At 31.8% G+C, this 19292-nt stretch overlaps 1 protein-coding gene across 2 annotated transcripts in view; it reads left to right on the top strand.

Moving 5' to 3' along the window:
• The window catches only part of LOC145284721 (uncharacterized), a 251056-nt gene that overhangs the window by 163077 nt on the left and 68687 nt on the right, over positions 1–19292 (top strand). For both annotated transcript variants that reach the window (XM_080133643.1, XM_080133642.1), the window contains 2 exons: positions 4076–4206; positions 4436–4478. In XM_080133643.1, the coding sequence (XP_079989769.1) occupies positions 4076–4206; positions 4436–4478 (174 nt within the window). The remainder of the gene's footprint in view (positions 1–4075; positions 4207–4435; positions 4479–19292) is intronic.

The following is a 19292-nucleotide window of genomic DNA, read 5'->3' as shown; positions in this document are numbered from 1 at the left end:
AGGTCTGATACTATAGAGGACACATCTGTTTTAAACATAGCTCAGGGGAAGTTGAGAGAAAAAGGTCTAGAAGGCTTGCATACTGACCGGTAGTATATCGGGCACACGGGTGTGCTCGCGAACAATCTGAGTGAGGTCATAGACAATGGCAAAATCATGACGGAACTTCCCCTCATCTGTGTTATTTGAGTGGGTCAGCCATTCCACGTTATGGACATTGAAGTCACCGCAAATGTGAATGTTAGCCGAGGGATGAGCAGACAGGATGTGCTCTATTTTCTCAGATATACTCTTAAAGATAGTAACTCTGCTGTTGTGGGGGCGAAAGAGGGCAAATATAAATGCAGTGGTGTAAGCAAGTGCAACCCGGAAGCACATATAAGGTAAATTAGGGTCTTCTCTCGAGATATCCCTGCCACACGGGAAGCCATCTTTAATATAGGCACATATTCCATGCCCATGGCGATCTTAGGGATAAGATTTAGATGTTAAGTTAGAGTATCCTTTAATTATGAACTCATCTAGGGAAGTGGTCGGCCCTATTCCAGTTTCGCTTAGAAAGAATATGTCCGGTTTTGTTTCCTGTAATTGGGTTTCAACCTTTGGAAGGTTGGAACATAGACCTCTGATGTTGGAGAAAGAGACATGGTAGTAGAAGCTGAGTTAAACCTGGAGACTGCAACTACAACAGAAATACAAGAATCACAATCTAAACTCGAAAGGAATCAATTATGGTTAAGTGCACAAAAAAACTATTATGTAGCTTTACAACTAACCGCAAGGAGTGATGATCTATTTCAGTGGTGGGAAAAGGAGACCTTACCATTGCTGAGTAAATCAGCCTCAAAATATTTAATATCTTCATCTGTGGAGAGTGATTTGCTCTTTAGTACAGGTGATCATGTGTATAGCATTACAAGCATATGCTGTATTTTCGTGGACATCAGCAATATTACATACCTAATGTACCAAGTCGTATCTTTTTTATTTGTTGGCCATTTTTTAAAAGAATTACATTGACGGAAAGAGAATAAAATAAACATTCCAACGATGTTAATTTATTTTTCTTTTATGCGTTCAATATTTTTATGCCTCAAGTTAAAAATGAAAACAAAAACGGTAAAAAATGACGGCAACAAAAAGGGAAACTATTTTTTCAATGTTTACATTTTATACGTTACGTTTGGATACATATGCGCGGGGTAAAATTTGATTGGATATGGCTGAAATTTTACAGGCTATATAAACAAAAGTTCATCTCAATGTTTGATTTTTATTTTTACGACCACAGGAAGCAAAGTTGAAAAAGAATATCTCAAAATTGATCAGATAAATCTGCATATCTCATCCATTTTCATATAGATAATAGTTTCAGAATTATTTTCATGTATAATATGTAAATATTTGATAATTATTGTGTGGAAATCTCTTTAAAATGTTATCTTTTATAGAAATTAATAGAAAAATGGCTCGCTAATGCTAACATATGTGCTGAACTGACTGAAGTATTTTCTTAAAAATAGAAAACTGTTTCTTTGCTTTCGTCTTACTAGTCATTTTTTTTATTCTGAGTTTGTCAATTTAAAAAAAATTATTTTCAAGTTTTTCAAATTTGATTTCCAAACAACCTATATTGAAACAGGGTTATTTATGCCATTTTTCACATTCCCTGTTTTTTTGTTTTTATTTTTCAGATTTTTTTTTGAAGAAGTTTTAACATCGTTCGTTTTGCATCATATTCGTTCTTTTTTTTTTTTTTTTTCTCCATGTTCGCGTTTTCTTTTTTTGTTTTTCCGATTTGAAATTTTAGCATCGTTCATTTGCATCATGTTCGTTTTTTTTTTTCTCTGATTTTTTTAAAAGAAGTTTTAACCTCTAAACACCCGGGCAACGCTGGGTACCCCCGCTAGTAACAAATAATAGGTACTTGTGCACTTTACCATGCTGAAATTGTTATTTCGAAACCCATTCTTTACATGGGGAAGACAGTGTTTTGTTTAGTATTCTGTACTTTCACCTAACAATTAAATACATATCTCAAAACTTGAGTTTATTTTTAACTCCTTGTCAAGACCGTTTTTTTGAATCTGTAAAACAAACCCATTTTTTTTTATTTTTTTTTTTTACTGAGAATATCTAAATAATAATAATTAGGTGGTTTGATAAAAAATTTCATTGTGATGCATTTTGTAAATTTTTACCTTGTTTCTACCTTAACATTTTTCTTTTAAATGACTACTCTTTAAGGTTTTCGGGTATGCTGAAAACGAATTTCGCATTTAAATTTTCCGCAAATAAGTAGCTTTCCGGATATTAAGCAATTTCATATCTTACGTTATTGCTGGTGGCCATCTTGGTATGTGTGTTTGTGCATACTTTCTCGGGATTGCGTTTCCTTGCTTGCACGTACCAAGGTGGCCACCTGCGATAACATAAATGACATTGCTTAATATCCAGAAAACTAATTATTTGCAAAAAATTTAAATGCGATATCCTTTTTCAGCATACCAGAAAACCTTAAAAGGTAAAAAGTTACCATTTTATTTCTCTGTTTACATAATTGAATTTTCAGTAAAACAAGAATAGAAATGACAAAAATTACCATCAACTGGTGAATATATAGTTGTTTTTCAGGATTCCTGGTACTGAAAGTTACATCGAGGATTCATGTAGAGTACGATTTATGGTTGCATTTCGGAAAATAGGAGTATATTTTGGGCCAGATAGAGAGGATTTACAAAATTGAAAATGGGACTGGTCCCAAAATGCATAAGTTCTGGTCAACTATGGGAATTTCCATCTTTTACAGAAATCCAAAAGCTATATGAAAAATTTTCTTCGATTTATTTCTGAGATTAATTCATATCTATTCAATTTTTTTTCTTTAAGGGGAGTAGTAAATACCGGCCATGAATGCTCTTTAGACATTCAATGGCTACACCCCAGACTAAGTTTTTCTCTGGTGAGGAGGCAGGAAAATGCCTATTCTCAATAAAGCTATAGTTAAATACCACTATAATACTTAGTTTTGTTCATGAATAGATGCCCACTGTATGATACCATGTGCCAGTTTAAAAACATTTGAGATTTGTACATCTCAATTTATAATTCATGGCTTATGGTAAAACGATACATCAGATTTGACTGATTAATCAGAAAGAGCACACAATTTTACATAAGAGTATCAAGCTTCATGAGAATAGTTTGAAAAATAAATAAATGGTAGCGAAATTACTGAATTTCTTGAAATGTTAAGGTCCGTAATGTCGCCCACTTTTTCTAAAGAAAAATGTCCACGGAAAAGCCTAAATTTTGGCACTTAAAATTCTCATAACTTTTGAACTACTGATGGTATTTGCATAATTCAAACGGTTTTAAGCATCTTTTAGGTAGCTCTTTTCATGCAAGCTGATTAAATAACAATTATCTAAAAAGAAAAAATCAAATTGTGATGCTAATGTGTATGAACCTATGAGAATAGAGAAAGTGTTTCTACATTACAACTTAAAAGTATTGAAGTATTGAGGAGAGCAGAGGAGGCAAGCAGCAAGAATAGAAGAAGAAAAAGAGCAGCATCAGATGCAAAACTTCAGCTTATAGTTATTCACTTAAAGAATTACAATTTATACTTTGTATTTGAGTTGTAATTTCTTTTTCTAATCTAATTGTTTATTTATATTCATTTAACAATTGGAAATTGTACTTTGTGCTTTGTAATTTTAGTTAATAAAGGTTTTTGCCTTTATTAACTAGCCATAATAGTGCCCAGACAATTAAATGTTAAATTAAATTTGCAGTTACTATGTAAATGTCAATACTATCTGATGAGTTTCTTGGCAGTGATAAAATGATTTAAATTTAATAGTAAAGCGAAAAGTAATTAATCAGCAAATTGACCAATTAATCGGTACAACCTTAGTTATAATTATATGCTGCAAAATTTCTTAAACATTAAGATTATCTCATTCCATGTTATGATATAACAAATTGACTTCAATGTTATTTTATTTCTAATTTAAAACTTTAAATGTCTAGTAATTTTTTTTTTTTATTAGGTATATCATTTTATTTTTAGGTGAATGAAGCTGAAAAAGAAAGGATCGAGAGTGAGCAGTACCATGAGAAAACCACAAAAGTCTTTAAAGAGGCTGAAGAGCGTGTTCAACAGTTACAAAAAGAACTGAAACGCTCAATTAGCAAATCAAAGTATGTTGAAATTATTTCATCATAAAATAAATTTTTTATAAATTGCTATTTTAGTATAAATTTTTGTATTTTGAAATTTGTTTTATACTATTTTGAAGAGTTTTTAATTTGAATCTTTTCATGACGATATTTTAAAATATCTTATTTTAACATATTTATCGACTTGAAATCTCTTTTCCTTTTTTTTTTTTTTTTTTTGTGCTAATTTTAATTTTTTGTATTTTTGTAGACCTTACTTTGAAATGAAAGTGAAGTTTAATCAGCAAATGGATGTAAGTACCTTTCCAAACATTAAGTGTAAAATGTGCACATAGATGAAATTTAGCTGAAGATAGTACAAGTGTTTGTTTTGTTTGAATAGACAGTGTGTTCTCTTAATTGATGACCAATATTTTTTTAATGTTCATTTCAATTGCTTTTAATTGCAACTGTTCTGTCAGTCTGTAGTCTATAATATAAATCTCAAATGTCGGTTTGTGTTTGTGTTTTGCGTGTGTGTGTGTTCATATGTCCATTAAAAACTTGCAGATCTGGTATCATCTGAAAGATCGATCCCTCGGATGCATAATATCTGAAAATGAGAAAAAAAATTGATTTTGTGGTAGTCAACTGGGCCATTCCACGCAAGGAGGGGGGGTCACTTTTTGCATCAAGATGTTCGCAAGTCACGTATGCCTAGCAAACTGAATGTATGTTTAAAAAAACGTTATTTTGAAGGTTCACAACGTCATAAGTCGTCATTGATATGATAGTTAGCACGTTAGCTTTTTTTCCCTATTCCCCTTTTGCGTTTCAAGTTTGACCCTGCCTACTGCGGAAATTAAAAAAAAAATTTTTTTGCGGTCGCATGGGCGGCTATTTTGATTGAAAGAAAAGTTGTTTTGATTCATTTATTTATTTATTTTTTTTTTTAAGTCTAGCACACAAGCAACAAAAGTGCTTCTCTTCGTATTCCTTCTGCTGAAACATTGGGTGAAGAAGTTGTCATCTACTTCTTTTTTGGGGTCATTCCATTCTTTTATTTTTGAAATTGTTGTGGAGGTATCGATGAAAGTGCTCAATATCATTAGTATAGCAGCTGTGTCCAAACCTTACTTCATGTTCACCTGGGCAACGCTGGGTATCCATGCTAGTCATTAATAAACTACAGTTTATAAATAACCTATCCCATATTTAAAAACTATTGTTTATTCACAGGCTGTATGTACTAATGTATGTAGTAGGTATCTTGCAACATGGAGGCACAAGACTTCTTTTTTAAGATCAACAAGCTTCTAATGGCCAAGTCTACACTCTAATGGATTATACTTTATTTGCTGTAAGTCAAGGATGATTACATACAGTGCAAGCTCTCAAAAAAGCACTATTTTCTTCGGAAATGAATCTTTTCATATGTATTAATAATAATCTTCATTTATTTGAAGAGTTAACGTATAAAAATGTTAACACTATCAAACAGACATTTTTAAGATTTTTAAAATAAATTTTAATTCAGGTCAGAAATTACTTTTAAGCAACCAATTAAAAAAAAACAAAAAAAACTCTGTAAGACTTTACTTTTTAGGTGATTATGTGTGAACACCCTAAGTCTTAATAAATTTATTTATTGCATTATTTATCATCTTTCTTAGTTGTTGTTTCATAACGTTTCGGCCAACTATTCCTCTGGTCTTCATCAGGTGGTAACCGCGATGGGATAAGAACTCTGAATCTCCTAATTGCATTTACGGCAATTACTGCCATCTATAGTTGTGGCGCAGTGGATAGACGTATCTATACAGCTAACTGCTCTTAATAACAATAATGTCTAGAGAATGAGGAATCATTTGAGGTTAAATTTATATGTAAAACTCAATTCTAAATCATTTTCATTGTTTTATTTTTACATCAAGCTTTTTAGGTATATATATTATTTAATTGGAATTCATTTTACAGGTGAGAATTGTCTGATAGAGGTTTCAATCCTACCCAAAGCTGGCAAGAGGCTTACTTGGCTAAAAAATGTCGTAGGCCAAAGGAATAGTTGGCCGAAACACCCTGAAACAACAACTAAGAAAAATGAGGATAATAGTCTGCAATAAATAAATTAATAAATAAAACTCATCTTAATAATGAATTCCAATTAAATAATATATATACCTAAAAAGCTTGATGTAAAAATAAAACAATGAAAATGATTTAGAATTGAGTTTTACATATAAATTTAACCTCAAATGATTCCTCATTCTCTAGACATTATTGTTATTAAGAGCAGTTAGCTGTCCAAATTCTTTTGATATTTTTTAAGCTGGAAAGTTAGTATAAAAAAGAATAATTACTTACCACAACTCTAGGTTTGAAGTAAAAGTCCACCTCCTAAAAGTGCCTTTCCATGAACATGTCATACCACTAGTGGTGGGACGATTAATCGGAATTGTTAATCGTAAGAATCGTGTATTTTGGGGGGCATCTGAATCGCATCGTTAAAAATACCTTAGATTTACAATTCTTTCATTACGATTCTCTTATATTTTTAAGTTGAACTGTTTGTTTGAAGTGAGATTAATGCTCTCAAAAATTTATGATAAAAACGTCATAGAACTTTTCATAACATATTTAATATGATGTACAAGAATTTTATTAACTACTTTAAAGGTAATCTTTATTTATCTTAATGAGTTTCGAAATTTGTTTTGAATTTTTTCTTTCTTTAATTCTTGGAATTAAAAAAATTTTTTTATTACTTTTAGCTTAACTTGCTTTTATATTAAACCAACCTTGTGTCTGTAGTAAATAAGAAGTAATATGGCAGCTGAAAAACGTTTTTTGACCACCATAAAAGCATTACAATACCCTGAAGAATTTCCGCCATGCGCACTTGTTGTTTTACGTTAACAAGCCACTAGTGTTTCAAACTTTAAGAAAAAAAAAAGTGCTTTAAAATAGTATAAACACTAAAGATTTTTTCATTTTGGAAGGGGGGGGGGGTCAGGCGCCCCTATTATCCCAAAGAACCAACTATGTAAACATTGTACACTATTTTTCAATAATTATTTTAAAAAAATTCTTTACAATCAATTTTTATTTAAAATTAAGAAATTATTTTTTAAAGTATTTTGTTTATATATGTTTACATTTTGTTTTTAAGTAAAATTAAGAAATTAATTTTAAAAATATTGTTTATATCTATCTTCATTCAAAAGGGTTACTTTTTGTTAGCTTCACCGGTTGTTAACCTAAATTTTCCGAATGTCAGAACGAGGCTCGTCTGCCGGACATGCTTATTTAAGCTTCACCGATTTTTGTTATTATATTATCTGTTTTTTGTTTTTTTGCCAGAGTTTATGTAATTATTAACAGTAAAATTGGTGAAAGTCAAAATGGAATCCGTGCTATTTTTAAATATTATTTTCAAATTTAATTAAAGTTTTATGATGCCCTTTTCTTATTATTGTTTTTGGATTCTTTTATTTTTATTTATTTTTTTTTGCCAGATTTAACAAACAAACAAAATGAAAGCAAAACAAACAAAAATATTTGGTGCTCATACACTTATGTTACCGTTATTTTATAATGGTTTAAGTGCCTCGCCCAATGTTTGAAGAGTTTCTAATTGTTTTTTAAAGAAAAATTGGTGAAAGTCAAAATTAGCACTTGTGGCGATAAACAAAAAGCTTCATGGAATGTCGTAGATCGAAACACTGCGAAATGTTATTTGGTGCTAGTGCACTTATTGATCCGCGCTACTTTTAAATAGTACTTTCAAGTTTAATTAAAGTTTTATGATACTTGTTCTTATTAAATTGTTAGGTGAAAGTACAGAATAGGTACACAACACCCTCCTGTCTCCATGTTATGCCATTATTTCAGCACGGCTGAATAAGTGCTCATGCACCTTTTTTTATTTTCTTGAATAAAATAAAAACTACTCAATGAGAACACTATTGTTTTTGTTTTTTAATCAAAAATAAAAATTTCAATTTTTCAAAAAATGTTTTTTTCCCCAAAGCTTATTGGGATTTTTTTTAATTACCATGTTTTTCATGAACATGCTCTAAAAATCTTTCAAAATTATCTAATATTTTTTCACTTTTTGTGTTATAAGCCTCTCTATACATGGCCTTATCAACATGAGACCATTTCATTTCTCCTACTGATCCCGATATGTATTTCAATCTTCTTTTAATACGAGACCAGTAGGCTTCAATATTGTTGGTGCAAACACCAGTAAGCGGATCCACAAAATTTTGTGAATTGTTTACAGTCCCGTGAACATAATTAAACTTGAAAATAATATTTAAAAATAGCGCAGATTCCATTTTGACTTTCACGAATATTCCTGTTAATAATTATATAAATTCCGGCAAAAAAAAAAAAAAAAAAAAAGATCCATCAAAAAAAGACAAACAAAACAAAAAAACAAAAGAACACAGATAAAATCATAACAAAAATCATGCACAAATTTCAAGTCAAAATAAATTTACAAAAAAAAAAAAAAAAAAAAACAAGGTCACACACGCAAAAATTCTTTCATTGTAGAAATAACTTTTCCCTCAGTCGAACAACGTACAACATTGGAACCGATGCGTATTTCGCCATAAATTGTATTTCACTAAATACATGTACACAGTAAAAAAATCTTTTTTGCGAAAATTCCCATTGCGTCCCCAGGGGCTCAAAAGAGGTTTAAAAAAATGCCCCAAAATGACACGTTTTGCCCCATAACTTTTGATCCACCATGAGATTTTTTCTGAAACTTGGCGAAAATGTGGAGTCCATTGTTCTTAATATAAATCCAGTATGGGTGACCCTGGCAAAATTCTGGTTGGTGTCCCTGAGGACTTTCAGTGCTAAAAACGCCCCTTTTTGTGGCTCTTTTTTTTCCCCCCATATTTCTCAACAAAAACTTGATATGTCTGACTATATAATGGTTTTACACAAATATACACGTGCTAAGGCCTGAAATTACACTGTTATGCAGTAACATTGGGATTTGGCGTCCCCATGGGCTCAGAAGAGGTCAGAAATGCCCCAAAATGGCCAAAAATGACACTTTTCGCCCCATAGCGTTTACAGGGGTAGCATTCATGTACGTCCGTCCTTTTTCTTTATATTTTTTGATATATAAAATAACTCTTGAAATTGATTATTAATTTCATGGTGCATGTTTAATTGATGGTTAAAATATTTGTTTGGACTTTTATCTTTATTGAAAGGAATTTTACAAAAAAAAATCAAATCGCTTTCAAAATTCCCTTAATTGTATTTCCACTTTTTCGCTGTACCAAATTTTTTCGCTACACAAAAACTTTCGATTATATAATGGTATATTTCAAAACAATTCCACGGGAATCGGAATCGTACTTGGCATCGGAATTGTTAATCAACATTTTCTTGGAACCGGAAAAAATTTAGGAATTGTCCCAACACTACATACCACTAACACTACATCTGAGTGACAAAATTCCTTTAACCTTACCTCTAACCCTAGGTAAGAGTAGCAAGTTCTACCCCTTCTAAAACTCCTTCCCTACCATTAATTCTGTTGGAGTGGCAAGAATGTCTTAATCTAAAATAATATCTACAGTAGCAAAGAAATCTTGCCATATCTTCATTTAGCAATACACATGGCCGTTAAAACGCTTTGGATAATCAGATTTCAAGCGGTTTCTGCTAAAATAGTCATATTTTAAAAACCAAAGCACTTTAAGTCTTCAAAATACCGTTTTGTTCAGAAATGAATATACTTTTCAAATGAATTAGTAAATAATAACATACATTATATATTTTTAGAGTTTTAAGCAAATGAAGTGATAAAAATGTTAACATCATAAAACAGTATTTTCGGTAAGATTTTGTAACTACCCCCCTTGATTTCTAAACATTCGTACCGTGTTTCTGTTAAGAATTTTTTAATGAAATTTTGAAATTAGCCAAAAGAGATGTCATTTTTAATAATTTCGAGTGTCCGAAATTCATTTTACCACTCGTTTTTTTGTTGTGTTAAAAAAGATTTCAAAATAATGAGTATTGAAAGTTTTGAAAAAAATTTTCTTCAGACACTCACTATTAAATAAAACAATCTTTTTACTATGTTTATTCATTAAAAAGCTGATTGGGCAGTGTTTTCTCTAGTGGTACGTAGCAATTTAAAAACATAATATCCGAAAAAATCGTTATGAATTTGAATCAAGACTTCTGTAGTATTAGTGATAGTAGCAGCAGCAGTGATAACATGTCGTAAACAGACGTTTGTTTTTGTTGTTTATTTTTATTCCAAATCGATTTTTTTTTTTTTTTTAAATTGAAAATCTAGTTATAAAAAAAGATTCCTACATGTTTAGTTAGAGCTATTTTGTTATCAACCATACAAATATTTTTAAAAATTGGGTAGTAGTAAATTTAAAAATATTTTAACAAGCGAAAATGTGAAATATGATGTTTTGGTTCACGTGTATGAACGGTACACACACTTCTAATTTTCATCCCTTAAAAAATGTTTTCAGTGAATTATTATCAAATGGAAACTAATCTACCCAATTATTAAAAAAATAAAAAATAAAAAAATAATCAATATTTAAATATTTGTAGGAGATGCTCAGTTAAAAAATAACAGCGGTAGGAAAAGACATGAAATGTAATTAAAAATCAAAATAACATTAATTCAAAATTTTTAACAATTTGTCAGCTTTAGCAAAAACTTGTTTCTTTTTTTATATTTTAATAGAATTTAAATACTTGATATTTTTCCAAGCATCATGTTTTCTTTTAGAGGGACGTCACTTTTTTAAATAACATTTATTTTTGTCTGTTTGTCATAATTCTTGTAAAGTTTCACAATGGGTATCAAACACCCTCTTAAAAAAAAAAAACTTGCTTAATTCTATGTCTAATCCTAGGTACGAGTGGCAAGCCTACTCCTAAAACCTTTAGCCTTAACAATAACGCTAAGTACAAGTAGCAGAGCTTCTCACTAAAAAATCTTCCTCTGTGAACTCATATAAACGTGTAAAAAAAAAAAAAAAAAAAAGCATAAAAAACGCTTGAAGAAAAGTGCACATGATTAATCCCCCCCCCTCAATAAATTGGTCGACCATCCTAAAACGCTAGGATCGTCTTGAAATGGTGAATTATTTTACATTTATGTGAAATCAACCCCCACTCTAAATTCTAAAATTGTTTTTGTTTTGTTTCTATCAAGTCTTCAGGATGTTCACACATAATTTTCCTTAGCCCTATCATTAACCCAGTCAGAGTTGCAACCTCCCTACCTTCTCATAATTGCACAAAGACCCTCTTAAAACCACGCATAATCACCTTTTAGAAAACAAACAAACAAAAAACACCCAGGATTTATCTATCATAGGAAAAGGGGGGGGGGTAACTGCCCTAAAACGCTCGAATGATTCAAAATGAGAAATCGTTTTACATTAAATTCTAAAATAATTTTTGTGTATCTTTTATTAAAGTTTTTCAAGTTGTTCACATGCAATTGTCTATAAAGATAGAATCACATATTTTGGAGAGGTGGTCAGATGGGGAGGGTTAGCAGAAGGTATTAATCTACAATAATACCAAGGTAATATTGCAATATATTTATTTTTAACCAATCTTAGATTTTGATTTCAGTTTTTGGCACATAAAATGCATTACAACTAAACTTTCAGTTCTCTAACTTTTCTTTTAATGAATACATGGCATTTTTAAGCAATCGCAGCATATTTATGTGCATTTACTTCAGATTATTTGGAAACCATTCATTTCTGGAGATTTTCAGTAGCATATTCAGATTCCTTGCACAAAAATATACTTATATGGCAAATTTCATTGCTTAATCTTGTGTTTTAACAAAGATATAGCATTTTTACTGAAAAAGTAGTGCAAAAAATGTGACAAAACGCATATGGTCTTAAAGAGGGGAAAATATCCAAACACACAGGGCATAAAAATAGTCATAACTTCCTTGATTTTAATTGGATTTTAAAAATTTAAAAAGATTCTTTCTTAGCTTATCAAGCTCTTTCTATATATACCAATATTGAAATACTTTAAGCCATTTAAATTTTTTCATGTGTATTGCTACTTCATTTTTAAATAGTCCTGGTATTAGATTTCAATTTCTCGTACCTAAAACGCATTAAAATTTAACTTTTTTTTAATGAATATACAGTGATGATGGCAACCTTCTGTTTCCTGAGTCAGTAGTGTTTTGTATCTAGTTTGAAGCACTACAGCATCTGCTGTGGCTATACAGTTAAAGTTCGTTGCCTCTCTAAATGCAGGCCAGGCCTAGGCGGGTGATAAGACCTAGGTTTGGCCAGTTATCAGGGTCCCCTTCTTGGCATTCCAGTCAAAGTCTGATGGAAAGGCAAGCCAATACAGTAGGAGCCGGTGCAGCTGCAGGAGTTGCTGGAAAGGTGTTGCAGTGCTTCATCATTTGGCTATTGGAACTCCAAAGCAGATTTTTGTCAGAGTTTACAAGGCATCTACAAGGCAGTGGCGCTATTTATCTATGGATAAATAGGGTTAGTTTATGAATGATTATTGAATAATCACAATTAAAATAATTGAGTTGGAATGGCACATGGTAAACGTTTTGGTATCTGCAAAAATTTTAAAATATTTAAAAATGATAAAAATTTTGACTGATCTGTTGTTGAATGATCACAAATATATATATGGTACTCAATTGTAAAATACGCTTAAATATAATTTTTAATTTGTCCAGATTTTGTATATCTTAGAGAGTTGTGATTTCAAAAGTGAAAAAGTATTTGGGTGCAATCAGGTAGAATCGAAACCGAAAGCAAAACTACATTTTAAGCTGGTGATATTACCACCGTACCAACGTGACACACATTTGAATTGACTAAAAATAAACTAAGATGAATGTACAAGATGTATAAAGATTTCTTTTCTATTTTGATCCCTTAAAAACTATTTTAACTGGCTAAAGCCCCATAAAAGTACAGTCCATAAAAAATTCAATCATTTGAGGCCTCTGTAACTTAGTTTCTCAAGAGATAGTTTGAAAATATGGAGACACAGACACACACTTTTATATATTAGATTTTTTAAGGTATTACAGTATATTTATATGTAGATTATTTGGAAACCATTAATTTATGGAGATTTTCAATGATATATTCTGATTCGTCGCGCAAAAATGCAATTATAACAAATTTCATTGCTTAATCTTGTGTTTTAACAAATATAACATTTTTACTTAAAAAGGAATGCCAGATGTGATATAAAGAGGGAAACATATGCAAACATGCAATGCACAAAAATAATCATAGCTTTACTTTTAGTCAAATTAAAAAAAAAATTCTAAGATTATTAAGCTCTTTCTATGTATGCCATTGAAATATTTTAAGCAATTTCAGTTTTTTCATGTGTATTGGTAATATAAGTGGCTTACTAAGTTACAGGAATTTTTATTTGTGAATGGTAAGCAAGTAGAATGCATTTTTGAAGAACAGAAATAACCAAGTGAATATTTTAATTCTTGCTTCAATCTTTACTCTTTTCCACTAGTTACTCTACCTCAGAGCTTTATGATCCAAACCATAGTTTGTATGTAATTTAAACCTCAAAATTATTGGCATTTGATAAAACTTGCTTAAATTCTTATTGTTTATATGGTTTTCCCTAATTTATTTTGCAATCCCTAAATTGCCAGACATTGCCGTTTATCACTTAAAGTTTGTAAGATGCTGCACTCTTTTACCTAATCATCATCAGCTGATCAATGTATGGCCAAACTTTAAATACTTTTCAAAACAATAAAATATTTTGATAATTTATGTATATAGATATTTTGATAATTTATATATATGATTGATTAATAATTGAAAAATTTTAGCAAAAAGTCCAAGATGGGAGAGTGCTCTTTCATGAATGTTCTTGAAAACTGAGGCAATTTTCCAGCTATTAGAAGCAGCATTTGACAAATCATCTGTCATAGTTTGGAAAGGACAAGGGCTAGCTCAGCAGAGCATTTCTAAGATCTAGTTCACATGCTTTGGATGTATCGATGTTTTTTTTATGTCAAAATATGAAAGTAGTGATGACCAGATCATTTAGTGTGGTCTCCATCTATAGTAGGAAATTAGAAGAGAAGTAAATTGTAAAGTTAAAGCAAACCATTGTCATGCAACTGAAATCATGATGGCTGGTTAGTGGAGGAATTGTTAATGGCCCATTGTTCACCACGCTATTATTTAATTTCCAGAAATTACAAATGCTTAATTTCTGTAACTATTAGCAAGACGATAAAACACTTTGGATAATCAGATTTCAAGGGGATCTGCTAAAGTCGTCATATTTTAAAAACTAAAGCACTTTAGTTCTCAAAATAGCACCGTTTTATTGAGAAATGAATGTACTTTCAAGTAAATTAATAAATAATAATGTACATTATATATTTTAAGAGTTTTAGCAAATAAAGTGATAAAAATGTTAACATCATAAAACAATGGTTTCGGTAAGATTTTGTACCCCCCCACCCCCATCATTTGTGTTAAGAATTTTTTTCATAAAATTTGAAAATTTTTCTAGAAGAGCTGTCACTTTTATTAGATTGGGATGTCCGAAATTCTTTTGACAACTTTTTTTTTTTTTCGTGTTAAAAAAAAAGACTCCAACATGACGAGTATAGACATCCACTGTTAAATAAATCAATCTTTTTATTATTTTTATCCGTTAAAAATAAAATTGTAACTTGCTTTCTCTTGTGGTAACAAGCAATTTAAAATGGTGATACCTGGAAAAAAATTATTTTTCCTATTTTAAAAAAAGTATCTAAAATCTATCTGTAACAGCAATACTATCAGTGATAGCATGGCTGTAAACCAACTGTTTTTGTTAATTTTTTTATTTCAGAATGAATTAAAAAAAATTAAAAATATATGAAAAAAATGTACTTACATATTTAGTTAAAGCTATTTTGCTATGAGATAGCTTAGAGCTATTCGATTATCAGAATATGTAATTAAAGCAATCCAGTCCAACATTATTTCTGATCAAATTTTACAAATATTTATATGATTGAAAAGACAAGAAAATAAGCTTTGTAAATATGTAACTTGTATGCACTTTTATCCATTGTATTAGTTTTTAATGGTGAATTAAACTGTTTTTTTAAAAAAAAACAAAAAAAACCTGAAAATGTGAAATGATTTTTTGCTTCACACATGCAAGCAGTACCTCTCAACCCCCATTTTTTTTTTTTTCCATCTTTCTTTACAATTTTTTTTCAGTGGATTATAATTGAATAGACACTAATCTACCCAATTATATAACAAAATGCAAAATCAATATTTAAATATTTGTAGGGGGTGCTCAGTTTCTAGTTATTTACTTGCCTCCCCATGAGGGCAGTTAGACACAAGGTCGGTTTTTAATGTGGGGAAAATCCAGCTCCCCAAAAAGGGCCAAACATAAAAATTCTCAGTCATGAAGGATTTCTCCTTCACTGACAGAGGGCATAAAAGGCAAAGTGTAGCATCAGAATACTGCACTATTATCTTGGCCCGAATTCCAGGTAGAGAAATAAAAAAACATCTTAAACTGGAAATTTTAACGAACTAATGTGTCACTCCGAGAAGAAATGTAATCTATATATATAAAAGCGAAAATGTATGTATGTATGTACGCTTTTCCTCGATGTCTATAAAAGGCTTCTTTCAGAGAAGCGCTCGCTTGGTTCACAACTTAAAACTTTTTATATCATCTATAAATTGTAATATCTCACACTTAACCACGGAGCTCGCCTGTCTATTTAATTTTATTGACTTTCAAACGTTAATTATTTCACATTTCCCGCATCAGCACGCGTTACATTCGGTTTTCGGTATAAACAAAAAGCGAAACTCGACTCTAATAACAGGCCCAGAGCCAGTGAACGTTTGTCGACTTCGTCATATCAGACGGGGGAGCGGGTTTTTGAAAACAAACAAACCGATTTGTTGACCTCATTAAAAACTGTCCCACACAAAATGCTGACTGCTGAATACCTATCGCCGTCACGTCAATCAAAAACGAGCCTGTTTTTTTTTTTTTTCACACTTTACTGTTTTCCAACTGCACGTCGTCAAGGCTTTGTTTTTTTTCACAGGCACCTGTTTTTTTTTTTTCACACTTTACTGTTTTCCAACTGCGCGTCGTCAAGGCTTTGTTTTTTTTTTTCACGGGCACCTGTTTTTTTTTTTTCACACACACCTACAAACACCTGGGCAACGCCGGGTACCCCTCGCTAGTCTATATATATATAAAAGCGAAAATGTATGTATGTATGTGTGTCATGTCATGTGCTACTGGTACCATGTAACCCAGTACTACCTGCCTCATGGTCGGATCACCGGCGACTAAACTGGTTCCCCCACCAGACTTGTTTGGTGAGGAGGGCAGCTAGTCTCCCTGAAGGATTAAAAACAAGACCTTCCAAAGGGCGAATGAACTCGTTTTCTGGGTCAACGGCCAACTAGCACCGTGTATATTTGTGTGTGTGTATATGTGTATTGGGGTGGAGAGGGCTCCCGTAAGCCGTGGTGAAGGCAACCTTTCTAGGAGAAGCAAATCTCTGATTTAAAAAACCATAAAGCGGAAGACCATTACCCGCATTAAGCTGGTCTGCAGTTTAATTTGTTGCTGGCTATCTTGCTCTTGCTTGTTGCTGGATCTCAACCTTTTGAACCGAGAGAGAGACTTAGCTGTCGTACAAAGCTAAGACCCTGTAACATCATATTTGTATAGATACTCCCTCAGGCATTTGGGCTCATGGATTTTAAATGTCTGAGGGAGTGGCTCTCGTCTGACAAGACGTTGCAATCATCATGTGTGTCTGCTAAAAACTTTTGACCGACGGAACAAAAATTCACAAACTTGGTCTCATATGAAAGCCCCACCCTCCGGACGACAAATATTGAAAAATTGGCCCAAAAGGACCATCAGAAGTGCGTCAACTGATCGATTTTCTGCAGGGGGGGGGCCAAAAAAAGTGACATTTTAATGTTAAACATTACATATTTTTAAATCGATTTATAACTGCCCCCAAAAATACGGGCGCCAACTCTTCTACATGGGGAAAATCCAGCTCCCCAAAAAGGGCCAAACATAAAAATTCTCAGTCATGAAGGATTTCTCCTTCACTGACAGAGGGCATAAAAGGCAAAGTGTAGCATCAGAATACTGCACTATTATCTTGGCCCGAATTCCAGGTAGAGAAATAAAAAAACATCTTAAACTGGAAATTTTAACGAACTAATGTGTCACTCCGAGAAGAAATGTAATCTATATATATAAAAGCGAAAATGTATGTATGTATGTACGCTTTTCCTCGATGTCTATAAAAGGCTTCTTTCAGAGAAGCGCTCGCTTGGTTCACAACTTAAAACTTTTTATATCATCTATAAATTGTAATATCTCACACTTAACCACGGAGCTCGGGGCCGTTTATTTTGGGTCAACTTGACGTCAGCAAGCTGTAATGGCAGTCTGAATTTAAAAACATTGTTATCGGTAAAAAAACTTTTAACCCTCACACAAGCTAAGCTATGAACTTCTACGCTATGACAACGTTACCAAAGTTATTAGGTCCTGGATATGACCTTAAACTATATCCGATGGTGAGGGCCCCAGCTTGCAGGCCTTAGGGAGTGTGAAGCCACCCTTTAATTGCCATTGCTCCCAGGTCCACTCTGACCCGGAGTGGTAGCACCTGTTAGGGTCCCAACTATGGGTTAAATAGAATACGACCTAAAAACAAATATACTATATTAAAAAATCGTTCTTCAAAATCACCAGATTCGGCATTAAATAACCTGAAAAGGGTTGATATGTAAACAAAACAACCAACCAACCAACCAACCAACCAAAGTTATTAGCACGTTAAAAATAGTTAGATACAATAGTTAAACGAAAAATAACAAGCCAAAAATGTGAAGTAAAAAAAAAAAATACGCTTACAAAAAATATTAACAATCAAAGTTTTTACAAAAAAAAAACAGCCAGACGCCATTTTCTTTTTTAGAGTAAGGAAGACGAAGTGAGAGAGAGAGACACATACGCAAACAGAGAGAGAGAGAGAGATAAGTAAATAAAAAAAAAATTATGCTTAAAAATATTTGGCTTGAGACGATCGACGCCTGTTTGCACAACAAAACAAAACAAAAAAAAAACCGGCTATTTTCTTTTTATATTAGTAACACTACGACCTAATTCTATTGAGAGGAAGGGAGAGGCATATTATGAGTTAAACAACCTAATACGAAATGAGAGTTAATGGATTTGGTGATATAAATCCTCCTTATTTTCGAGTTTTCTTAGTAGGGGTTGGGGCGAAAGATGAGACCACTTGAATTCAAAGAAGAGATACTACACTTTGATCTTAGCCAAAAGACCAAGTAACCGTCTTATACAGCTTAATTTTCTGCCGAGCATTATCTCCTATTAAAAAAAGATGCATAATTTATATTTAGATGTCATATTCCAAAAATCACAGCTGAACTAAATACATTATTTAGAAGGCCATGCTTATTTTCGATTGACGTTTGTTTCTCTCCTTATTTTCTTAGTGGAGGTGGGGCGAGAAGGATGAAACCGCTTTAATTCTAAGAACAGATACTACACTTTGATCTTATTTATTTATTTTATTGTTGTCAAAAATGAAATTACAATTTAAAATTATAAAAACAAAAATAACAATCAACAAAATTAGGCACAAGGCCCTATAAGAAATTGGGGAGGGTTCAGGGTCTTTGTAACTATTAACATTTGATAAAAATGGACTTTGAAGTCTTACTCTTGACTGGCAACATTTACCAAAATACCTCATTCACTCTGTGGATCCTAATCTAACTAATAAGAAATTGGTTCAGGGTCTTTGTAACTATTAACATTTGATAAAAATGGACTTTGAAGTCTTACTCTTGACTGGCAACATTTACCAAAATACCTCATTCACTCTGTGGATCCTAATCTAACTAATAACCCCAGCGTTCAGTGTAAAAAATAACTTATATACAATTTGTAAAAACTTATCTGTGTGTTGTGTGTGCATTTTTTTTTTTTTTTTTTTTTAAATATGTGTATATATGCATGTGTGA

Source organism: Euprymna scolopes, chromosome 9, assembly GCF_053919585.1.
Source record: "Euprymna scolopes isolate OS-2025 chromosome 9, ASM5391958v1, whole genome shotgun sequence".
NCBI classification, from domain to species: domain Eukaryota; kingdom Metazoa; phylum Mollusca; class Cephalopoda; order Sepiida; family Sepiolidae; genus Euprymna; species Euprymna scolopes.
This window is presented reverse-complemented; position numbering and strand designations above follow the sequence as displayed.